The 26366-nt window shown below is 39.3% G+C and overlaps 1 protein-coding gene across 12 annotated transcripts in view; it reads right to left on the bottom strand.

Moving 5' to 3' along the window:
- The window catches only part of spag17 (sperm associated antigen 17), a 319560-nt gene that overhangs the window by 106804 nt on the left and 186390 nt on the right, over positions 1–26366 (bottom strand). For all 12 annotated transcript variants that reach the window (XR_009511839.1, XM_059968399.1, XM_059968400.1 and 9 more), the window contains 9 exons: positions 23610–23801; positions 22975–23084; positions 22085–22215; positions 18823–18956; positions 16062–16235; positions 12356–12469; positions 9807–9858; positions 6128–6224; positions 4582–4635 (listed from right to left, as the gene is read on the bottom strand). Coding sequence is in view for 11 of the 12 variants with exons in the window: in XM_059968399.1 (XP_059824382.1) it covers positions 4582–4635; positions 6128–6224; positions 9807–9858; positions 12356–12469; positions 16062–16235; positions 18823–18956; positions 22085–22215; positions 22975–23084; positions 23610–23801 (1058 nt within the window). In the remaining variant the exon portion in view is untranslated. The remainder of the gene's footprint in view (positions 1–4581; positions 4636–6127; positions 6225–9806; positions 9859–12355; positions 12470–16061; positions 16236–18822; positions 18957–22084; positions 22216–22974; positions 23085–23609; positions 23802–26366) is intronic.

Below are 26366 nucleotides of genomic sequence, written 5' to 3'. Positions count from 1 at the left end.
ACTCACTCTACAAGTTGATCTTCCATTAACCTCTCCATCCACTGACCTACTTCTGATTTAATTCAACTTGACACCATTCCTGACATTGATACCATTCCCTTTGGTCTTATAACCATATAACCATATAACAATCACAGCACGGAAACAGGCCATCTTGGCCCTCCTAGTCCGTGCCGAACCCTTAATCTCATCTAGTCCCACCTACCTGCACTCAGCCCATAACCCTCCACTCCTTTCCTGTCCATATACCTATCCAATTTTACCTTAAATGACACAACTGAACTGGCCTCTACTACTTCTACAGGAAGCTCATTCCACACAGCTATCACTCTTTGAGTAAAGAAATACCCCCTCGTGTTTCCCTTAAACTTCTGCCCCCTAACTCTCAAATCATGTCCTCTAGTTTGAATCTCCCCTACTCTCAATGGAAACAGCCTGTTCACGTCAACTCTATCTATCCCTCTCAAAATTTTAAATACCTCGATCAAATCTCGCCTCAACCTTCTACGTTCCAATGAATAGCGACCTAACTTGTTCAACCTTTCTCTGTAACTCAATTGCTGAAACCCAGGTAACATCCTAGTAAATCGTCTCTGCACTCTCTCTAATTTATTGATATCTTTCCTATAATTCGGTGACCAGAACTGCACACAATATTCCAAATTTGGCCTTACCAATGCCTTGTACAACTTTAGCATTACATCCCAACTTCTGTACTCAATGCTTTGATTTATAAAGGCCAGCGTTCCAAAAGCCCTCTTCACCACCCTATCTACATGAGACTCCACTTTCAGGGAACTATGCACAGTTATTCCTAGATCTCTCTGTTCCTCTGCATTCCTCAATGCCCTACCATTTACTCTGTATGTTCTATTTGGATTATTCCTGCCAAAATGTAGAACCTCACACTTCTCAGCATTAAACTCCATCTGCCAACGTTCAGCCCATACTTCTAACCGGCATAAATCTCCCTGCAAGCTTTGAAAATCCACCTCATTATCCACAACACCTCCTACCTTAGTATCATCGGCATATTAACTAATCCAATTTACCACCCCATCATCCAGATCATTTATGTATATTACAAACAACATTGGGCCCAAAACAGATCCCTGAGGCACCCCGCTAGTCACCGGCCTCCATCCCGATAAACAATTATCCACCACTACTCTCTGGCATCTCCCATCTAGCCACTGTTGAATCCATTTTATTACTCCAGCATTAATACCTAACGACTGAACCTTCTTAACTAACCTTCCATGTGGAACTTGGTCAAAGGCTTTGCTGAAGTCCATATAGACTACATCCACTGCCTTACACTCGTCAACATTCCTCGTAACTTCTTCAAAAAATTCAATAAGGTTTGTCAAACATGACCTTCCACGCACAAATCCATGCTGGCTACTTCTAATCAGATCCCGTCTATCCAGATAATTATAAATACTATCTCTAAGAATATTTTCCATTAATTTACCCACCACTGATGTCAAACTGACAGGTCTATAATTGCTAGGCTTCCTTCTAGAACCCTTTTTAAACAATGGAACCACATGAGCAATACGCCAATCCTCCGGCACAATCCCCGTTTCTAATGACATATTAAAGATCTCCGTCAGAGCTCCTGCTATTTCTACACAAACTTCCCTCAAGGTCCTGGGGAATATCCTGTCAGGACCCGGAGATTTATCCACTTTTAAATTTCTTAAAAGCGCCAGTACCTCCACCTCTTTAATTGTCATAGGTTCCATAACTTCCTTACTTGTTTCCCACACCTTAGACAATTCAATATCCTTCTCCTTAGTGAATACCGAAGAGAAGAAATCATTCAAAATCTCTCCCATCTCCTTCGGTTCCACACATAGCTGACCACTCTATTCTCTAAGGGGCCAATTTTATCCCTCACTATCCTCTTGCTTTTAATATAACTGTAGAAACCTTTCGGATTTACTTTCACCTTATTTGCCAAACCAACCTCGTATCTTCTTTTAGCTTTTCTAATCTCTTTCTTAAGATTCCTTTTACATTCTTTATATTCCTCGAGCAATTCCTTTACTCCATGCTGCCTATATCTATTGTAGACATCCCTCTTTTTCTGAACCAAATTTCTAATATCCCTTGAAAACCATGGTGCTCTCAAACCTTTAACCTTTCCTTTCACCCTAACAGGAACATAAAGATTCTGTACCCTCATAATTTCACCCTTAAATGACCTCCATTTCTCTATTACATCCTTCCCATAAAACAACTTGACCCAATCCACTCTCTCTAAATCCCTTCGCATCCCCTCAAAGTTAGCCTTTCTCCAATCAAAAATCTCAACTCCAGGTCCAGTCCTGTCCTTCTCCATAATTATATTGAAGCTAATGCTATTGTGATCACTGGACCCGAAGTGCTCCCCAACACATACGTCTGTCAGCTGACCTATCGCATTCCCTAACAGGAGATCCAACACTGCCCCATCTCTAGTTGGTACTTCTATGTATTGTTGCAAAAAACTATCCTGCACACATTTCACAAACTCTAAACCATCCAGCCCTTTTACAGAATGAGCTTCCCAGTCTACGTGTGGAAAATTAAAATCTCCCACAATCACCACCTTGTGTTTACTACAAATATCTGCTATCTCCTTACACATCTTGTTACGTACCCTGTAACTGGGTGTCTAACCAGCAGAGAAAGAAGAATCCGTTGGAGTCTGGTGGTACCAAACTAAAGGTGTTTATTAATAAAAATAAGCAAAACCATATCAATAATGCAAATATACATATAAAACAAATTAGCAGTAATAAACCTAAAAGTGTAGGAATAATAATAATCAATAATAAACAAGCTCTATCAATGTCTAGGGGTAAATGAATTGTCATAGCAAAGTATAAAGTTCAGTTCAGTTCATGAGTGCTGATGTAGTTATAGTTGTTGTATTGTAATCATTGGAGAGAGAGAGAGAGCGAGCGCAAGTGAGCGAGATGCAACAGCTACAGTCAGGTAAACCTTCCTTTGCTTTCTTAATCCGTCGTATCGGTGTGGTCATTCAGTTATGAACTCTCTGTCCTTCTGCTAGACCGTTCTTCTGTGGTGGACTCGTCACTCTGGCATGAGTGGACACACACACAAGTCCCCACCGGCCCTGTTTTTACACTGATAGTCTTACTGACCGACCTCCTGGTTCAGTCTCCGAAGCCCCCACCTTTCTTGTGGGTTCCAACACTCAATCAGTGTCCACTGGCATGTCTGGAGGGTGTCTCTCTAGACCTGACTTTTTATCCCTACTAACGGGGACTCAGCTATCCATCACTCCTGAATGACTGTGTCCATCAAATAAGGCCACTCCTTCAGTCCACTGAGGAATGTTTATGAGCAAATTATTGTCCTTGCAGCGAAACAGTAAATAATTAAAAAAGGAGTCACAATACAGTTACTCAGCAATTTCCCCCTCTCTCTTATCTGTCCCAGATGTTCTTGCCTGTTTTTTGTCTCTTTCTCATGGTCAGCACAGCAACAGTAATAGTTCATGTTTCTCGGGGGGGGGGGGATGGTTAACTCTGTACCCCATTGTCCATCAGGTCTGTTCATCACTCATAACAGTCTTAAAATCTCTCGACTGACAGTTGTTTCCCAGTCTAATAGTCAGCCTCCTATGCAGGCATTACACTCACCACTATTATTCATCATTATTCCTCCCGGCTCAACTAACACCCTGGCCAGCCTCCAACAAAAGAACATATACTCAAGTCATTTATACCCTAATCCCAATGACTACATTGTTGACTGCCAGTTCTGTGACTGACAGCTGCACGCCTATTGATTGTAACCCCATCTGACCAGCAATGCCCATTCCCTTTTAGTTGAAGCCATTCTACCCACAACCAATCAACATCAGCCAACCTTTCTCCAACACCTTTATGTACCAAGTTAATGCATGAAAGGATTTCTTTAGCATCAAAGCCTGATTCAGGAACCTTGTACACTATTCTATTTCAAGTGAAAGGTCTGTGAACAAAATGATTGAGGACCTATGACACAGCAACTGAATCCTCTTCAAATTCCAGGATGTGCTGTTTATGGGTTGTTGCTTTGAGTGACTTTGTTTTTGACAAGCTATGTAAGATATTTTCCTTTGATGGCATGTGTAGGTGTATGTTTTTAGTGGGATGTAGGATGAAGTGTACAAATATCTTTACGTATGGTGTAAACTGGCTGTCGAGGGAGTGCGTGAAGATTTCTGTATCTACCAGTGGGCTGTATTACAAAGTTTCTCCTCGAACTGCTGCTGCTGTTCTCATCGATCCACAAAAATCCTTTTTCCCTATCAGGGCCATCAGAGGGAAGGTTATGCAATTATTCTGATTAGAAATGTCACCATGACACTGGAGTTTGTGCGGGTCAGTGTTGAAAGCATTGCATTACTTGAGCGATGTCTCATGAATTTGCTAAACGATATATTAATCTGCTGTTAGAATAGAAAGCCATGAAATATAAAATATTAAATATGATAAAAAGTATGTATGTCACTTTTCTCTATTTTGATATACAGTATTCATCAGGAGCTACAAATTTGAATTTTTCTTAGTTTAGAATTACCTGTATTGTTCCATTATTTGTGGCCATCGAGATGCAGAGATACATTTTTGGTTGCTGCAGAGACACAAGAGAAATAAATACATAGATTATGAAAGTCACTGACTTATTCATATACAAGTAATTTTCATTAGGATCTAGAGTCTTGAATCTTAAGGTAGTATATGGTGACATTTAAATTCTTCAATAATAAATTTATTTTGAACCTTGAACATTGAGATACTTAATAATCTTTAGAGTTACTGGCAGAACATGAAATAGAGCCATAAGAAGAGCAAATAACATATTATGAAGAAGTCACTAATTAGTACATATTAGAAATAATTGCAATAACTTGCCAAATGACCTGATCACCACCTTTCTATATCCATTCTTTACTTGAATGAGTCTTTTAGCTGACAGCTGCAAAAAAAGTCACTCCAACTTGATCAGTCCAGTCCAAACCTCCTCACGTTACAGAGGTTATTGCTGGAAATTCCAAGTGGAATTGCTTGCTTTGTTTTGAGAAATTTCAGGCTTAAAAAGCTTCACATACTTAGTCTGTGATTAGGCATCAAGTTTATGATGCACTTCACAATACACATTGTGATATTGACACTAGAAGTAGTTACTTTGCTTTGTAAGGCATACTTTCTTCACCATTCTTTACAGAATACAAAATTAGAGATAAATTTTGAACTGTATTTATTCTGGTTACATCTTGCAAAGAATGTGAGGGATGGAGAAGTGTAGAGAAATAATTATGGAAAAAAATTCTGGGGATATGACACTTATGTTACAGAAAACGGTGGAGATACTGGAATTGGCTCTCATAGCAAAAGATGGAGTGTTGGCATTGCATTTAAAATAATGGGGCCACTAACCTCTGTAGATAGAGAGAACTTTCTCATTAATGGAAGATTCTAGAACCAAATAGAACAGCTTTAAGTGATTGGTAAAAGAACCAAGAAGAGATGTGGAAAAGCCTAATTACACAGCAAGAGGTTAACATCTGGAATACACTGTCCGACAGGATAGTGACACCTTCAATCAAGGCTTTCAGAAATGAATTGGATCAAAACTTGAAAGAAAATGTAATGAGGGCTAAAGAGAATAGAGGGTGTGTAAGACTAGCTGTACTACTCTTGCAGATAATGAGCATGGATTTGAAGTGTTCAATGGCATCCTCCTAGGCCATTATTCTTCTAATATTCTTCCATGAATTGTTAAATGACTGTTGTATAAATATTTAATTTTTTCATTGTTTTTATCTTTTTATACATCTAGTTGCTTTAAGGTTGAAGATATTAGCTTAGTAGATGCTCAAAGGCAGAATTTTGGCAATTGTGCTGCTTTTGGAATTTTGCCACTGATTGTCTTTAATGCCAGAAAGAATATCCTGAGTGCTTTTTTGTTCTTATAAAAGAAAACTGCTTCACTCTAATCACCCACTACATCACTAGGTAGATTTGTTTGGATATATAACTCCCTCTAAGGCAGCTGGTAGCACCGTGTAGTCTGGATAATGAAATAAATAGCAAAACATTTTGTAAACATTGTATTGACATACCTCTCTGAGTCTGCTTCAATCCATTCACATGTGTACTTCTCAGATACATTCTGGAAAGTGGACGATATAGCCTCCTCATAAATTGAAGCTACATCAACTGTGTATACATAACATATTATAGAAATATAAGATGCTTGGAAACTATGTAGACCATGAAGCTTATTACATCATACCAATATATATGTATGAGATCTATAAAATTGCCGATGACACCAATGTTGTTAACAGCATCTCAGATGACATGGAAGAGGCATTCAGGAGAGAGAAATTTCAGATGGTTGAATAGTGTCACACAACAACCTTGCACTTAACATTGGCATGACCTAACACTTTGGTACAATCATGGTGAAGGCACCCAACACACATGCTTTATTAGGAGTTTGAGCAGCTGTGGTTTGTCATCAAAGACTCCAACAAATTTCTACAGCTATATGGTGTAGAGCATTCTGACTGTTGCATCAATACCTGGTATGCAAGCCCCAATGCATAGGAGAAAGAGCATGCAAAAGGTTGTAGACTCAGCCAGCTCCATTGAGGCATAAGCCTCTGCATCATCAGGGACATCTCAAAACGCGGTGCCACAAGAAGGTGCATCCGCCATTAAGTACCTTCACCATCTGGGACAGATTGCTTTTTATTATCACAACCAGGGAGGAGGTACTTGAAAACCCACAGCCAATAATTTAGGAATTGCTTCTTCTCTCCCATCAGATTTCGGAATGGTCAGTGAACACTACCTCATCTTTCTTCTCCTGCACTGTTTATTTATATATATTTTGTAACTCACAGTAATTTTATGTCTTGCATTATACTGTCATCACAAAACAAATTTCATTACATATATCAGTGATAATAAACCTGATTCCAATTCAAATTACATTTCAAGAGCAAACACGAGGAAATCTGCAGATGCTGGAAATTCAAACAACAACACACCAAAATGCTGGTAGAACACAGCAGGCCTGGCAGCATCTATAAGGAGAAGCGCTGTCGATGTTTCGGGCCGAGACCCTTCGTCAGGACTAACCGAAAGGAAAGATAGTAAGAGATTTGAAAGTAGTGGGGGGAGGGGGAAATGCGAAATGATAGGAGAAGACCGGAGGGGGTGGGATGAAGCTAAGAGCTGGAAAGGTGATTGGCGAAAGCGATACAGAGCTGGAGAAGGGAAGGAAAAGACCAATGCAGTCGTCGATGTAGCGAAGGAAAAGACTTCATTAACTTTGCCTCCAACTTTCACCCTGCCCTCAAATTTACCTGGTCGCTGCCTCTTGCACGCATGCTGAACTCGTCGACTCCGTTAACTTTGCCTCCAACTTTCACCCTGCCCTCAAATTTACCTGGTTCTTTTCCTTCCCTACATCGACGACTGCATTGGCGCTGCCTCTTGCACGCATGCTGAGCTCGTCGACTTCATTAACTTTGCCTCCAACTTTCACCCTGCCCTCATATTTACCTGGTCCATTTGCGACACCTCCCTCCCCTTTCTTGAACTTTCTGTCTCCATCTCTGGAGACGGCCTATCTACTGATATCTACTATAAGCCTACAGACTCTCACAGCTACCTGGACTATTCCTCTTCCCACCCTGTCTCTTGCAAAAAGGCTATCCCCTTCTCATAATTCCTCCGTCTCCGCCGCATCTGCTCTCAGGATGAGGCTTTTCATTCCAGGACAAAGGAGATGTCTTCCTTTTTTAAACAAAGGGGCTTCCCTTCGTCCACCATCAACTCTGCTCTCAAACGCATCTCTCCCATTTCCCACATATCTGCCCTCACCCCATCCGTCCACCACCCCACTCGGGATAGGGTTCTCCTTGTTCTTACCTACCACCCCACCAACCTCCTGGTCCAACGTATAATTCTCCGTAACTTCCGCTACCTCCAACAGGATCCCACTACCAAACACATTTTTCCCTCCCCACCCTTTTCTGCTTTTCGCAAAGATCGCTCCCTACGCGACTCCCTTGTCCACTCGTTCCCCCCCCATCCCTTCCCACCGATCTCCCTCCTGGCACTTATCCTTGTAAACAGAATAAGTGCTACACCTGCCCTTACACTTCCTCCCTCACCACCATTCAGGGCTCCAGACGGTCCTTCCAGGTGCGGCGACACTTCACCTATGAGTCGGCTGGTGTGGTATACTGCGTCCGGTGCTCCCAGTGTGGCCTTTTATATATTGGTGAGACCCGACGCAGACTGGGAGACCGTTTTGCTGAACACCTATGCTCGGTCCGCCAGAAAAAGCAGGATCTCCCAGTGGCCACACATTTTAATTCCACATCCTATTCCCATTCTGATATGTCTATCCATGGCCTCCTCTATTGTCAAAATGAATCTAAACTCAGGTTGGAGGAACAACACCTTATATACCGGCTGGGTAGCCTCCAACCTGATGGCATGAACATTGACTTCTCTAACTTCCGTTAATGCCCCTCCTCCCCTTCTTACCCCATCCCTGACATACTTAGTTGTTTGCCTGTTCTCCATCTCCCACTGGTGCTTCACCCCCCCCCCCCCCCACTTTCTTTCTCCTGAGGCCTCCCGTCCCACGATCCTTTCCCTTCTCCAGCTCTGTATCACTTTCGCCAATCATCTTTTTAGCTCTTAGCTTCATCCCACCCCCTCCGGTCTTCTCCTATCATTTTGCATTTCCCCCTCCCCCCAACTACTTTCAAATCTCTTACTGTCTTTCCTTTCGGTTAGTCCTGACGAAGGGTCTCGGCCCGAAACATCGATAGCACTTCTCCCTATAGATGCTGCATGGCCTGCTGTGTTCCACCAGCATTTTGTGTGTCAAATTATATTTGTTGCTATTACCAGCAGTTGATTTAAAATAACTGCAAAATTTGCTTGCTTTAATTTTTTTTTTAATAGCAGAGGGAACTAGTAACAGCAAAAATATAAAAATCTATGGATTCCTTCTCCAGAAGTGATTATTTTTACAATTGATATTATGTCATTATTGGGCAGATGTTAGTGAGATGAGAAAGAGGAAAAATAATGGCTGCACTGTTAAGAATCCCATCAAAAATGTGATTACCATTTATTGATCCCCCATCAATGTAAATCCTGGAACATAATGAAATAAAGAAGAACTTTCATTTCCCTGCTTTTGGTTTATTCCAAAATATATTAATTCTGTATTTGTCCTGATGGTGATGCATTAGTGAATCATCTAAAGCATGCCCTGCAGCAATTCACCATGACTCAAGGTTCAAAGTGTATAGTGCGGTGAGTGAATAGTTGAGGATGAGGTGCCTGTGAAATAGGCTGCTTTTTCTGTCAGGTATTGAGTGTCCTGAGCACTGTTGAAGGAAGGGGGCAAGAAGCTTTCTTCCCTCTTCCTTTCTAGTCTTGATGAAGGGTCTTGACCTGAAACATTGTCCATTTATTCCCCTTCATAGATGCTGCCTGACCTGCTAAGTTCATCCAGCATTTTGTTTGTGTTACCCTAGATTTCCAGCATCTGCAGAATCTGTTCTGCTAATAATTTACAACTTGAAATAAGTTTCCAGTTATCAAGTACCTGATTTGGTAGCATAATCGAAAATACTATTCAAAATACTATTCAATTATGTTTCAAGTAAAGAATGCTACAGCAGAATAAATACTTATTTGTTCAAATCTCCTCAGCTAACTATTCAAAAACTCCACAATTGTCACGTACAGTCAGAAATGTACCTTTATTTGCTTCCTTCTCTTCCATTTGACATAGCTCATCATCAGGTAAAGACTGTACAGAACAAAAGCATTACTTATGCAAAAATGTCAAATAGAAATAAAATGCAAACAGGATATGCTACATAGGGATGTGAGATAAAGTGAGAAGAACATAAATTTCCATGATCCAAGATCAATATACATTTAGTAACAACACTCTTCTGTAATAAAATGTGATAAAAATTTATGTTCTAACATTAACCTTGTTCTCTTCCTCTCATGTGGGAAGACATGTGTTTGGACATTGGCTCTATACTGGTGATTTACAGCAGATTTGGACATTTACGAAGAAACAGTTTCACGAGAAATGGAGAAGGATCACTGATGGAAAAGAGCAATAACACAAAATTATTCTGCTGCATCAAACCAGGTTTCAGTTTTGCTCTCTGAAACTGGGAGTATGACTAACGTAACTGGCTAAAGGCGATTTTGCTGCAATTACACAAAACATTAACCTGTTTTGAAGTAAATCAATTAATGTCTCTCCTATAGTATCAAAGACACTAAATGCTAAATTATGCCAAAATTGAAGTCAAATTAGTTTGCATGTCTTGCTAAACAGGGCATGTGACACCACCAATTGTAGAGAAAATAATGACAATTTATGAAATTACCGTATACTACCCTGCAATATGGAAAATTGCCCGGGTATGTCCTGTACACATGAAACAGGGCAAGTCCAATCCAGTCAATTTCTGCCCTATCAGCCTACTCTTATCATTAGGAAAGTAACTGAAGGGATCATCAACAGTGCTAACCTGCTTACAGATGCCCAGTTTGGGTTCCGTCAAGGCCACTCAACTCCTGACCTCATCACCTCCTTGGTCCAAACATGGACCAAACAACTAAATATCAGAGGTGAGGTGACAGTGATAGTCCTCAACATCAAGGCAGCATTTGACCAAGTATGGTATCAAGGTGCCCTAAATAAAATCGAGTCAATGGGAATTAGGGGGAAACCCTCCATTGCAGGAGCTCCTCAGGGAAGTGTCCTAGGACCAACAGCTGCTTCATCAATGACCTTGCTTCCATCATTAGGTCAGAAGTGGGGATGTTCACAGATGACTGTACAATGTTCTGTACCATTTGAGACTCCTCAGATAGTGAAGCAGTTCATACCCAAATGCAGCAGGACCTGGACGATATCCAGGTTGGGGCTGACAAGTGGCAAGTAACATTTAAGCCACGCAAGTGGCAAGAACTGACCATCTCCAACAAGAGAGACTCTAACCATCGTCCCCTGACATTCAGTGGCATCACCATCAATGAATCCCCTTCTATCAACATCCTGGGGGTTACCATTGACAGGAAACTGAACAGGTCTAGTCATTTAAACACTGTGACTACAAGAGCAGGAAAAAGGCTAAGAATCCTACGGTGTGTAACTCACCTCCTGACTCCCCAAAGCCTGTCCACCATCTACAAGGCTCAGGTGAGGAGTGTACTAGAATACTTGCTACTTGCCTGGATGAGTGCAGCTCCATCAACACTTGAGAAGACTGAAACCATCCAGTACAAGGCAGCCCAGTTGATTGGTACCCCTTCCACAAGCATCCAATCCCTCTACCATTGATGTACAGTTGTAGCAGTGTGTACTATCTACAAGATGCACTACAACAACACACCAAAGTTCCTAAGGCAGCACCTTCCAGACCCACGACCACTACCATCTAGAAGGACGAGAACACCAAATACCTTGGAAAACCTCCTCCAAATCTTTCACCATCCTGACTTGGAAACATATCACTGTTCCTTCATTGTTGCTGGGTCAAAGTCATGGAGATCCCTAACAGCACTGTGGGTGTACTGCAGTGGTTCAAGGTGGCAGCTCATCACCACCTTCTCAAGGACAACCAGGGATGGGCAATAAATCTGGCTAAACTGGTGATGCCCGCATCCCGTAAATTAATAAAAAATAAATAAAAATTACACCAAACCTCTGAGCTGATTGGGAAGGATGAGACTACCCAAGTTGCTTTACATATTTTGAGAACTTGTGTTATTTGTACCAAAACTTCTTTTGCCCATGTTTGTTGCTTATCACTTGATGCATTCTCTTGAAAAAGAATTTGTGAAAAATTTGACTTCTCTAATATCCGTAGCCAACCTTTGAGAAGTGTGCTCCAGATTACCGTTACCTTTTTTTTGTAAAACAGCATTTTCTAAGTTTACTCCTAAGTGGCCTGGCTCTAATACTAGGATTAACATTATTTTTATAATCTTACGGATTTCCCTGCCAGAGTAATTTTCTTCTGCATTTATCCTATCAAATCCATTTAGCATTTTAAACAGTTTAATTAGTTGACTGCTTGACCTCAAGGAAAAATAGCAAATTTATACACAGGCCATATTCTGGTGAATTGATGTTGCGTCCAACCCAGGTTAGTATTTGTTTCTAAAATCTATTGTCCTAGATAAAGCATAGATAAGCTTTATACCGTACCATAATTACTTTTGAATGATAGACTTTATTTGCTGAACTGTCTCAAGTTATAACTGTAGTTTCATACCAGAACCAATTTGAGCAGATTGGCAGCGTGGGCAACCTCTTCTTCATTACGTGGCTCCTTAAGCCTCATTTCATTTAACACTTGCTCCTTCTGCAGGACACGTTCTATGTATTCCTACAATTACATTATTGATCAAAATATTAGAAAATTTAGGACTAATATCAAAATTGTAATAATACTTTGCTAAAATAAAAATTTCAAGCTTAAAGTTTGCTAAGATTTTTATGTATCATAAAGAAGCTTTCCTTCAATTTTGGTGCTGGTTGTATAAATCTATGGTGGAGAAAATAGTTGTTGACTTCTATTGGGATAGGCCAATATGCCTGTGAAAAAACATTTACCTTGCTTGTTCTAACCTTTCATGACTGACTGCAAATGAAGGTTAGACTGTTCCTGATTCTGTTTGCATATGCTCTCTACTTTGGCATCTAATTTAACAAACTGCATATTTGAATACTATTCTAACATTATTGAGACATTTTCTGGGAGGGTAGAAATTTTGTCAAAGTTTCTTTTACTCTTGTCATACTTGGTGAAAGAGATGAACCACTATAAATTATTCAGTCTCCAGAATAAAAAGGGACATCCACTTGCTGTTGCTCTCTATGTTGGATCTGTAATTTAAAGGAGTTGATGCTCAAGATTCAATAAAACGATGTCTCAAAAACTCTACATTTTGTTGAGGAATCTTTTGGTATCAGTAATTGAAAATTTTTCCATTAAAATATATGATGATAATGTTAAAATATTTATTTATTTATCTATCTATCTATCTATTTATTTATTTAGTGATACAGCAAGGAGTAGTCTCTTCTGGCCCTTCAATTCACGCTACCCCAGCAATCCTCTGATAAATCCTATTAACCCTAACCTAATTATGGAACAATTTACGATAACCAATTAAGCTACCTGCTATATCTTTGGACTATGGGAGGAAACCAGAGGACTTGGAGAAAACCCATGGATTCCATGGGATGACATATAGAGACTCCTTACAGAATGGTGCCAGAATTGAACTCCGAACTCCAGAATCTCCTGAGCTGTAATAGCATCGCACTAACTGCTATGCTACCACAGAGACCTGTCGCTGATTGGGGGACTGCTTTATTGAGCATCTTCTGCCAAAAAAGACATGATTTTCTAGTAGCCACCTATTTAAATTCAACTTCCCAATCCCATTCAACATGTTGATCCATGGCCTCCTTTCTACCATGATGAGACCACACTCAGGTTGGAGGAGCAACACCTCATATTCTGTCTGAGTAGTCCTCAACCTGATGGCATGCAAATTTCTCTAGCTTATGGTAATTTCAGCCCCTCATCTTCCCTCTTTTTCCATGCCCGATTTTGATTCCCCCTCACTCTCTTCTCCTTATCTGCCCATTACCTTCCTCTGGTGCCCTCTTCCTTCTTTCTACCAAGGTCCACTATCCTCTCCTATTAGATTAGATCTTCTTCCGCCCTTTATCTCATCCACCTATCCCCTCCCAGGTTCTTACTTCGTATCTCTCCTCCTTCAGTCAGCTATTTTCCCCTTCACATGGTCTCACTTATTACTTACCAGCTTGTATTCCTTTCCCTCACCCCACCTTCCATTTCTGGTTTCTACTTTTCAAGTACTTTCTTTCAAGTACTAATGAATGGTCTCAGCTTGAAACCACGATGGTTTATTCCCTATAGATGCTACACGACTTGCTGAGTTTCTCTAGCATTTGGCGTGTTGCTCAAGATTTCTAGTATCTGCAGGATCACTTGTGTTAGTGAAGTAATATCCTGCAGTGATCCAGGAAGCCAACAGTTCAAGCCAAAGAATTGTTTTGGCAAAAATAATTTTCCAAAGCATATTATCCAAATCAGGAGTTTAAAGTCATTAATGTTCCTCTTCCCAAAACTGCAGATTCTATATTTGCAAAGTGATTAATATCCAGTTAATTATTCAACAATGCACTGAAAGCTAATTCCCTGGAAACACTCATCATGTACTAATTGTCACTAAATTAAAGAAACTGTTAACTCTTCCGATTAAAGGGCAGCCTTCTTGGGGATTGCAACTTTTTGCCGATTTTCTCATTATCATTTAAATGCTTCCAACTCAATGAAATAATTTTGCATGTTATCACTATTAACATGTAAGAAACTCAGTCATCAGTTTTTATGTAGTACAAAATAATCTATTCCCGTGATGATGAATGAGATGATGATGGTTAATATTGCCTTGTAACCCAAGATCTTCCATGTTGTTGTTTGAAAAGTGCCATGTTTAAGTTTTATCTCACCTTGAAGAAGAAGTTGTTTAACCTCACCTCACCTAGCAACCAGCCTCTACAATATTAAGCACCACCCTCCGTACTGCACTGAGTGACCTAGATTTAGTGGCCAAATCTCTTCAGTGCAACTTAAATCCACCAATTCTCATTCACAGTTGTCTCAAAAAGTACTTGACCTCGGCACCTTAAAATATGTCTGAAAGTAACATACTTGGACAACAATTCTGTATGGTTATGCTATGCACCGATTTAATTAAAAGTTTAATATTGTCCATTAAAAAGCCATCTCTTAGGCATTCAACAAACTCACTCTCGAGATCTATTACACCATTCTATTTTTCCATTTGACCTGCATGTTAAAATCTCCCATAACTATCATAACACTGTCCTTTTGACTTGCCTTTTCTATTTCCCTGTTGTAATCTGTAATCCACCTCCCAGCAACTGTTGGGAGGCCTGTATATAATTGTCATCAATGTCCTTTTGTAACTTCTTGCAGTTTTGTAACTCAACCCACAAGGATCCAACATCTTCCAATCATATGTCACATCTTTACAAGTAGAGCCACACCACCCCTTCTGCTTACCTTCTTATCCCTCCGATATAACTTGATTCTGAACTCCTCAATTGTTATTGTGTTCTGCATACCAAGCTGTGATTCAGCCAGATAGGACGTTTTCTAAGCTACAGCTAAAAAAATTGGTGAGCATCTTTAAGGACATGCTGAAGTTCCGTAGCCTTGTGAGGAAATAGGGATCCTCTTTTTAAGCAAAGTAGCTGCACAGCTTTTACAGGTAAAATTTGGCAGAGAGAGTCTTATGGAAAATGATAACTTGATTTCACAAGCTGTGTTGTTAATTAATTATTTTTTAAAAAAGCAGTGTTAGGGCTTAAACAGAATTAAATGGATTCATGCTGACAGTCAATATTACAAAATACACCTTTTTATTTAGCCTGTATTGCTAAGATTACAATAGATATTGGGGCATTGCACTGGCACTGTTTATTTGTCATCTACATTCATTCTCCCCGGATGGTTCATCTTGAAGTACAGCGATACTACATATCAATGCAATTTAGTTTTTTTTCTTTGGCCTGCTTTCATGCAAAGTTTCTACTAATTCATTATGAACCTTTGCTGAACATTATTTCACTAAATCAATGATGCTGTCTGTTCTTTAAGCTGTGAAATGCTTTTAGATCCAGAACTGTCCTACTAATCTAAGTATTCTTCGTCATAATACTCAAATCTTCCAGTACTGAATGATTGCTTTGCCTGTGGTCAGAATTTGAAGGCTTCACATTACACGGCTTCCTATTTGAATATTCATTTTTAAGTCTGACATACCTCTACAGGAACTGAACAGATACTCTGCTGAAACTATTAAGCATTTCATTTTGTTCTGCAATTCAGCCCGAAAAATGTTTGAATGAGATACCTTAAGGCAGGTCTGTATTTTCAATTGCATTTCTGTGTTTATGGGCTCATGTTGAAAAAGCTGACGGACTTCTAGAACCGCAGGACACTTTAATACAGCTGGAGATGGGGATTCTGCTTGTTGTACTTGTTGATCACAGGGCTGCATGCCAATAGGAGGCCCTGGTACCTTGCACTGGAAACGTTAAAAAACAAAAAGAGGCAAGAGGAAGTGAAACTTTTTGCACCTGCCATCACTTCATCTTTTATTATTTAGAACAATCTCCATGTAAAAATGTGGAAAATTTCACTATGTAACCAAACAGATGTACATTAAATTCTGAATCTGGGTCAGAATTCAAACTAACTTATTTTTTTAAATAAAAAGTGATTACTTATTTGCTGAAAAAGCCTGGGTAGTTAGTCATAAAGTCTGGAAACAGTCCATTAGGCCATTCGTCTCATCACTTCTACACTGACCAGAGGGCACCCATCTGCATTAATCCCATCTTTCAGCAGCTGGGCTGTAGCTTTCTATGCTCGAGAGTGCTCAACTAGACACTTAATAAATGCTGTCTGCATTGACAGCAGTGACTCTGTTTCCACTGATTTCTTAGACAATGCATTCCAGATATTTACTGTTCTCTGAATGGGAAGATCCTGCTCTAAATATCTTATGCTTTACCCTGAATCTATGTCCTCTAGTTTTATCTGCATCTGATATGGGGAATAGTTTCCTGCAATCTACCCTATCTATTTAATTAATTAATTAATGATTAATGGCTCCGTCTGTCTAAGTAGACAATGGATGTGCCTGGTTTAGGACTCAGCTGGGTGTGGAACAGCATTGGCTGTGGCTGAATAAGCCGATTCTTGAGCGGCAGTCCTTGGCACAGTTGCTGCACACAAAGGCTGATGGCTGCAGCTGGTAGTGATTGCCGAAACTTTCCTTCTCTCTCTTCTGTTCGACTACAGTTGAGCTCGTTTTTCCTCTGCATTGGTAATGCCTGTACGTACGGCCTGTCTCCTGGTGCAGCGATTTGCAACTGTCTCTTCCCAAGTGTCCACCCTGATATCAACAGACTTCAGGTCATGTTTACAAATGTCCCTGTAACGCAGCAGTGGGCGCCCTATGGGCCAGGATCCTGCGGCGAGTTCTCCGTATAGGATGTCCTTGGGGATGCGGCCATCCTGCATGTGACGGACGTGGCCAAACCAGCACAGTCATCGCTGTGTGAGAAAGACATACATGCTTGGCCCAGAATGGGGAATTGTAGAAAAGTGAAAGAGATTGGGGGAAGAAATTACCAGAAGTTGAACTAATTGATGTTTATGCCATCATGTTGGAGGCTACCAAGATGGAACATGAGATGCTGCACCTCCAGCTTGAGCTTGGCCTCAACATGGCAGTTGAGGATGCCATGGATAGACATGTCAGAAAAGGAATGGAAAGTCAAATTGAATTGGATAATAAAGTAATGCTGCTCGTAGCCTTAGCCCAGATCCAATGAGAAGCAGACATGGGCCAGCCAGATGAATCAGACCCAACAGAATTGATCTGGGTAAGAATGAGAATAACTGCAGGGCACAGAAACAGTGAAAACTCTGGTGACTACTATTATCACATGTTTTGAGATACAGTGAAAAGCTAGTCTTCCATACTGTTATAGAAATCTAATCATTATATAGTGTACTGAGATAGAACAAGGTAAAACAGTAACAATACAGAATGAAGTGTAGCAGCTATAGAGAAAGTACATTTCAGGTAAACAATAAATTGCAAGATCATAACAAGGTAAATAGCCAAGAGTCCAAACTTATCACATCAGGGAACCATTTGATCAACTTCAAGGACTCTTCATCTCATGTTCTTAGTATTAATTGCTTATTTATTATTATTGTTTTTTTCCTTTTCTTTCTTTTTGTATATTTTTTGCACATTGGCCACTGTCCATCCTTTTGTGGTCTTTCATTGATTCTACTGAGTTTATTGTATTTACTGTGATTGCTGGCAAGAAAATAAATCTCAGGGTTGTATATGGTGACATATACCCATGTACTTTGGTAATACATTTACTTTGAACATCAATAGACTTATAACAGTGGGGTAGAAACTGTCCTCGACCCTGGTGTTACATGCTTTTAGGCTTTTGTGTGAGTTCAAGATCAAGAGGAAAGCCTAACCAGTATGAACTCTTCTTCATGGGTAATAACTTCTCTATTCAGAGAGGGTCAGAAAAACCTAGTGGTTGTTCCCAGATGTGTAGTTTTGTATAACTTGAATGTAGGTTTTTTAGTGAACCAACAAAGATAATTTTCAGTTAATAGATTCTCCTTGTGCCCAAACAAACATTGTTTTTGAGGATGAGTACTTGCAAGAAAATGGGATTGGAATTTGCAACAGTTGGTATAGAACAAAACCAAAATGAATGCTTGCACACCATATCATACAAAACATATCCATTAAGATATTTGATAACATATTTTAAATGCCACTTCTTAAATTTTTGATAGAATAGTTATTCATAGTTTCCAAAATGCATAAGTAGACAAGTGCATATAAAGATTTAAAAAACTATAGCATTATACCTTTTATGATGCATGTATGGGATAAGTGAAATAAGTAATTTAACACAAGTTTTCAAATGAAGTTTCTTTCAAATTAGTTAAGTACAAACAGAACTCTGTAAGAAGGAATTGTCAACAAAAATGATAGACAACAATCTTTCAAACAACAATCTTTAGTATTAAACTAAGTTATTCTTTGAAAGAATTAGCCGCACCTCTCTTTGAGGAAAAGTGTTCCATTTTCTTGATTGAAGGTTAGGTGGAATAATATCAGCTGTATCTTTCTTAATAAGCCAGCGTGCTCCAACATCCCTGGTGGATGGCTTGAGAAAAGTAATACCCAATACACCTATTCATAGGAGAGATGATAAAAAGTAAACATTAAAAGAAATGAAGACCTGTATCCACCACACCTCCACACATGGGTTATAATCTCCATCCAGAAGTTAAATACTTACATTATTAAATACCAACTAACTTTAAAACTACATTGTAAGCACTAGAATATAATTGATTACTTTTGCAAAGGAAACTCTTCTCACTATTGCCCATCCATAGTAAGATATAATAGCTTTGGTTATTTAAGTTTCTTATATGGATTGTTAATGTTCACTTTGAATAACTCACAGGATTTCTTTCTAGTAATTCATCATCCAAACCACAGACATAAAGTGTGAAAAGAAGCAGTCCTAATACCAACCCCTGCAGAGCACCTCTAGCCACCGACAGTTAACCAGAATAGGCCTCCTTTATTCCCACTCTTTGCCTCCTACCAATCTATCCATGCCAGTGTCTTTCTTGCAATACCATGGGCTTTCATCTTGTTAAGCAGCTTCATGTGCGACACCTTGTCAAAGGCCTTCTGAAAATCCAAGCAAACAGCATCCACTGATTTTCCTTTGTCTATACTGCCTGTTATTTCCTCAAAGAATTCCAACAGATTTGTCAGGTAAGATTTCTCCTTAAGGAAACGATGCTGACTTTAGCCTACTTTGTAATGTGGCTCCAAGAACTCCGAAACCTCATCTTTAATAATGGATGAAGGGTCTTGGCACGAAATACCAGCTGTTTACTCTCTTTATCTACCTCTTTTATAAACCTGGAGTGTAGCCTATCTGGTCCGGGTGATTTACCTAACTTCAGACTTTCTAACTTCCCAAGCACCTTCTCCTTAGTAATAGCACCAACACTAACTTTTGCCCACTGACACTCTAGAATTTCTAGTATACTATGAGAGTCTTCCAGTGAAGACTGATGCAAAGTACTTATTAACTTGATTTGCTATTTCTTTGTCCACCATTACTACCTCTCCAGCAGTCCAATATACACTTTTGCCTCTCTTTTACACTTCATATATCTGAAAAAAAATTGGTATCCTCTTTTATATTTTTGGTTGGCTTACCTTTATATTTCATCTTTTCTCTCTGTGTGTTTTTTGGTGCCTTCTGTTGGTTTTTAAAAGCATCCAAATCTTCTAACTTGGCACTAATTTTTGCTATATTATATGCTCTCCCTTTTGCACTGCCTTTGACTTCCTTGTCAGCCATTCTCCTTTCAGAATACTTCTTCATCTTTGGGATGCATCTATCCTGCGTCTTCTGAACTGCCCCCTAGAAACTCCAGCCATTGCTGTTCTGCTGTCCTGCTGTCAATCCTCATTTTGTCCCCTTCCAATCGGCTTTAGCCAACTCTTCTCTCATGTCTCTGGAATGTCCTTTACACCATTGTAATAATGATACTTCTGAGTTTACCTGCTCCCTCTCAAACTGCAGGGCGATTTTGATCATATTATGATCACTGCCTCCTAACAGTCCCTTTACCTGAAGTGTCCTAATCAAATCTGGTTCATTACACAACAATCAAACCATAATTGCTTTCTCCTACTGGGCTCAACCAAAACTGCTAAAAAGCTATATCCTATACATTCTACAAATTTCCTTTCTTGGGGTCCAGAACCAACCTGATTTTCCTAATCAATATGTGTATTAAAATCCCCCAAAACTATCATAACATTGACCCTTTTACATGCCTTTTCTATCCCCCATTATAATTTGTACTCCACATTCTGGCTACTGCTTGAAAGCCTGTATATAACTCACATCTGGGTTTTTTCATCCTTGCAGTTTCATAACTTTACCCACAATGATTCTACATCTTCCGATTCTATGTCACGTCTTTCTAAGGATTTGATTTAATTGTTACCAACAGAGCCACTACTCCCACTCAGCCTACCTGCCTGTCCTTTTAACACAATGTGTATCCTTAGAGGTTAACTATGATCTTCTCACAGCAATGACTCAGTGATTCCCACAAAGTCATACCTGCCAATCTCTAAATGCACTATAGATCATCTACCTTACTCTGTATACTGACTGCATTCAAGTATAACACCTTCAGTCCTGTATTCATCACTCTTTGATTTTGCCCCTATGTTATGCTACAACTCATCCCACTGACTGTAATTTTGTCCTATCGCTTGCTTGTCCTTCCTCACAGAATCACTATACCCTGCATCTACTTGAATATCAACTACCCCATCCTCAGCCATATCGCTCCAGTTCCCAAATTAGTTTTAACACTCCTCAACAGCTCTAGCAAACCTACCTGCAAGTTACTGGTCCCTTTCGGTTCAGGTGTAATCCTTCCTTTTTGTACAGTTCATACCTTTCCCAGAAGAAATCCTAATGAACCAGAAATCTGAAACCTTGCTCCCTGCAGCAATTCATCAGTTACACATTCATCTACCAAATTATCCTATTCATGCCCTCACTGGCATCTGGGTGTATTTGTTGCTGAAGGGATTAGCACTGACTGCTTATTCCCCTTACTTCTCTTGGTGGGTAGTCACCCATCTACTATTTGAAGCCTGCACTCTGGGGTGACCACCTCAGTAAAAGTCTTATCTATGACGTTTTCAGCCTCTCAAATGGTCCTGAGTACATTCAGCTTCAGATCCAGTTCCTTGACCTTGTCAGTCAGGAGCTGAAGTTGGGTGCACTTCCAGTCGATGCAGTCATCAGGGAGATTTTTAATTACCCTGAAATCTCACATCTCCTTAAGGAGGAGCATTGCACTGCCTTAACCACCATCCTGCCTACACTTGTTGTACCTCTAACTTCTCAAACTCAAGTTCTAACATCTGTCTGATTAATCAAGATTAATGTAATAATACATAAATATGAAAGTAATATTCATTAGAGCAGGGGCTCCCAAACGTCATGGACCCTTACCATTAACCAAAGGGTCCATGTACACCAGGTTGGGAACCCGTACATTAGAGAGGTTGAAATATGCAGAGGAAAAGCACTTCATATACTTAAGGAAAAACAAATAATTATGCTGAAGTGCTGCAGCTACCAAAATAGCCAAACACATTGTAGTCAAAATTACTATGAAGTAAATCACAACAGTTGTGTAACTTTACAGTAAGTGTGCTTCAGAACAAGATCAAAAAAATCTTAGTATTTGTCTTGAGACCTGGATATTCTGGCAATTGTTCTTTCAAAACTGCAGTAGTTGAATTGGAGGATGCTTGATATATGTATTCTTCTACAACACTTGATCGTAGTAATTCAGTTCCTGAGCCATCGGCATGCAGAATAAACAATCTGATGTTTGAAACAAATCAATGTTACATTAGGTATATATTTCATATTACAGCTTAAAGGACAACACAACTGCTAGTTATATGGTGACACAAGCCCAGGGTACACAGCTAGCCACCGTCAACAGGATGGAATCACATATGCAGTTGCAATATTGCTGAATTATGGATCTAATTTAGGGAAGTATCAATATGCAGAACAAGTCATATGACTGAATAAGTATGACAACTACCAAAGAAATAATGACTAACAAGCATTGATGTTGCAAATCCAGCAGTGCAACACTAGGTTTATATTTTCAAATGATAATCAAAAGAAATGTCCAAATGGGCAGATACTTGAATCATATTTAGATTAGCCGTCATCAATCCCTCAAAACCCAAAGATACCCAGATACATTTAGTTAGTTTTAATTTTATATTTCTGCCAGAGAATCAATAGTGCCTTATATTTAATTTAGTCAACCAACTACTATCCTAAGATCATAAAAATAAAAACAGTATTAAACTGGATCAAAAACCCATTCAAGCATTAATAACTGTTGTGGAATTGGTAGATCAATGTTTCCAAACTTCATTCATATTAATGGATGAACATGTAAAACTAAAATGGATTTGGGGCAGATCTGAAATATACACTATTGATCTATTGGCCTTTATAGACAAAAACTCGGATATTTAATGTATTTTATGTGTGGGTGCTAAGCGCTGACTGTCTTATAAAATTCTTTCAAGTAAAAAACAATGTAAATTTGTAACACACCTTGGGGCATGTTTGGTATAAGTGATGGGTTCATCTTTAATCCTTTGGTCATCCTTTCTCTTTTGTTTGTCACTGTGGATTGCAGCAAATATATTCCCATCTAACATTACCTAATGCATAAAATGAAACAAGCTTGAATTATCTTTATACCTTCATTTGCCATACTGTATATGAATTTGTAACAGTTACTGATAACAGAAGTTTTTATAATACAAAATGTTATTAAAAATAGAGTAGAACAGCTTTATTATACAAATGTTATTCCAGATGTGGCAATATTATTCATCATCTTAACTTCATCAGAAACTCCAGTTTGCAATTTCTCCATTCCCTTCTAATCATTCTTGCTCATTCTCCAACAAAAGACTCGGACCAATAATTTACCCAGCGCAAAATTCCTGTGAGCCTTGATTTATTATGGGGAACTCTCAGAATACTCAATGCAAGTTAAAATAGAATGTTGCCATGACAACACACACAATCTTTTAATCATCATTATAACCAAAATAACTCTTCCTTGAATTACTATTTTATTCATTTTAGCATTTAATCAGTTGGATAAGATGCTTATGACTGGGACATAAAAACTAGGTGGGTTGAGCACAGAATTTTATTTGTACCGTATATTACATCACCTGGAAATAATTTCCCTCAGGATCCATGACCTCACAGATAATTGGTGAGTTACATTTCATAAAATAAGCACCAGGCTGAAGTTCTGTAGGAATGATAGTAGGGTGTTTTACAATATCATTATTAGTTCCCGATGTGTATAGAGCACATCCATCCTGGTCAATTAAAAGACTCCCTATACTTGCTGGAAAAACCTGAAATGCAAAAACAAAAAGTAAGCCGAGTAAAGTGTCAGCATTGAAAATTATTCTGTTCAAGAAGGAAGCTTGCTTTTCCCAGGCCAAAAAACACCAATTTACCGAAGAACAAAGCAGACAGACTTCTTAGCCCTTCAAATCTAAACACACAATCTGTAAGAACATTGCAAATCTGTGACAGTCAGAATGTATTTGCACCAGCCAAGAAAGAGCTGCCTAGACTAATGACACCTTGTATCACATCATCCTTATCCTGCAGGTAACAAGGTCTAGTGTGCACATCATTATGAAAATGAGAAAATCTGCAGATGCTGGAAATCCAAAGCAAAACACAAAATGCTGGAGGGACTCAGCAGACCAGGCAGCATCTATGCAAAAGAGCAAACAGTCAATGCCTCGGGGTGAGACCTGATAAAAGGTTTTGGCACGAGGCATAGACTGTTTCCTCTTTTCCATAGCTGCTGCCTGGCCTGCTGAATTCCTCCAGCATTTTGTGTATTGCCTAGGACTACACCTCTATGTGTTTTAAAGGTGCTGAGAGTTTTTGCCTCTACTGCCTTTTCAAGCTGTGAACTCCAGACGACCACCAGATTCCCATTTTTACCTCTAACCCTTGAACCAATATTTTGTTTTGATTCTTCTGTTAGAGGAAATAGCTCCTTTCCATTTAATGCCATGGTCCCCTACTACTAACTGAGGGATCTGTAGACCTCAGGTTGGGAACTTCTTTTTCAAACCCTTCAATTAAGTCTTCCTTTGTTCCAAAGAAAATAAACCCACCTTGATAAATCTTTACACAATTTTCATCATCCTCAAGTTTCCTTATACCCTCTCCGGTACAATCACATTTTCCCTATAATGTGCTACTCAGAATTGCACCCAAGCTATGATAGAACCACAGATATATGTAGTTCCAGCATTACCTTACTGCTTTTATATTCTAAAATTTGGCTACATTCTGGTTTTGGTTTCCAGAAGAAGATGGCACCAGTGGATAATGTGACCAGGGTGATATTCCCCCAGATGGTTCAAGAAATTCTTTCTTTCATTCCTTTTACATCTTTTTATTTCATATGTAGTTCTGCTACTGTTGGAGCCTATCTTCAGCATTTTGGTGGTGTGTTTTCGAGCTCATTGAGTTATCTGGTGCTTTGCTTTCTCCGAGGGGGGGTTGGGGGGTGCTCTGTGAGGCACGCAGACTCGAGATCAATAAGCCTGGAGAGCTCCATTTCTCACAGATCTTGCCAATTAAGGCACTGAGGAAGAATGAAAGCATTGAGCCGAGTGTGGAAGACAAGAGAGTGTACAGTGCCATCTTTCCACCTCTTGTTCACTGATGCCAGAGGAGGGTCCCTGTGTTTGAATGGTCTCTTTCTCTCTCTCAGTCCTATCAGTGGATGATGCCAGGTTCTGGGTCTTGGAAAGGATTATTCTATGTAGTTTGTGGATTGGATTCTGTAGTTCATACTACTATGTGTTTCTGCTTTCTGATTGCTTTTTTTTTGTTGTTATTTTGGGTATCTTCGAATCCAGGCAGTCTGCAGATAATGAATACTGAGCTGAACTGAATATGCCTGGAATCTTTTAATTTTGTGTTTTATATTGTGTTTTTTATTTTTTTTGTTGCTGTTTGTGCAATTTGTTTTCTTTTTGCATGTGGGTGTGCTGAATTTTTGAATCGTTTTCATGGTGTTTTTGTTTTGTGGCTGTCTATGGGGAAGACTATTCTCAGTATGTTGTATTCTGCATACATACTTTGATAATAATTGTACTTTGAATCTTAGAATCCTATGCAAAAGCTTCTCTTGAGCTTTGTTTAAAAAAAATCTGCTTCTTATCTGTTGATTAACATTGCAAGGCCCCTGTTCCACCACACCACACAATATTCTGCATTTTTTGTATATTTCTTTGCCACATGCACCTTTCAAAAAAATATATTGTCACATTTCTCCAAAGTGAATTTCATTTCACCACCCAACTGATCCCACCATCTATGTTTTTGTAGTCACTTTCCCCTCTCTGCCAATAACCTGGCCAAATTTTGCGCCACCTATAAATGTCTTATAAAAAAAATTGTAAACCTTCATTTCCATTATTAATATTATGAAAAGCAAAGGAATGTGTGCGGAACTTATCAGGAAAAGCTTTACAGTCACAAAAGCATCTGCCATGTGTTGCCCTTACTTTCTGCCACTAAGTCAGTTTTAGATCCAATTTTCCTTTCTTCTTTGGAGTTTATGGGCATTTACTTTTTTTTGACCAGGTTGAAGGTTGCGAGTCTATAAAATCATTGTGAACTTTATCAAATGCTCCACCCACATCAAACACCATTTGCATCCTCAAAAAATTCAATTAAATTCATTAGACAAAACTTTTCCTTAACAAATCCATGCCAATATCTGTGTCTTTTGGAATTAAGGATTATAATATTTCTTATAGCCTGACAGTGGGAGTTGTTTAAAGGCCAGTTGATCAGAATTCAAGTCTGGCAATGTCCCAGTAAGGAGGACAACAAAGATGACAAGGTAAGGGAACTGTAGATGATGGGAAATATTGAAAATT

Source organism: Hypanus sabinus, chromosome 4 (genome assembly GCF_030144855.1).
Source record: "Hypanus sabinus isolate sHypSab1 chromosome 4, sHypSab1.hap1, whole genome shotgun sequence".
Lineage (NCBI taxonomy): Eukaryota > Metazoa > Chordata > Chondrichthyes > Myliobatiformes > Dasyatidae > Hypanus > Hypanus sabinus.
This window is presented reverse-complemented; position numbering and strand designations above follow the sequence as displayed.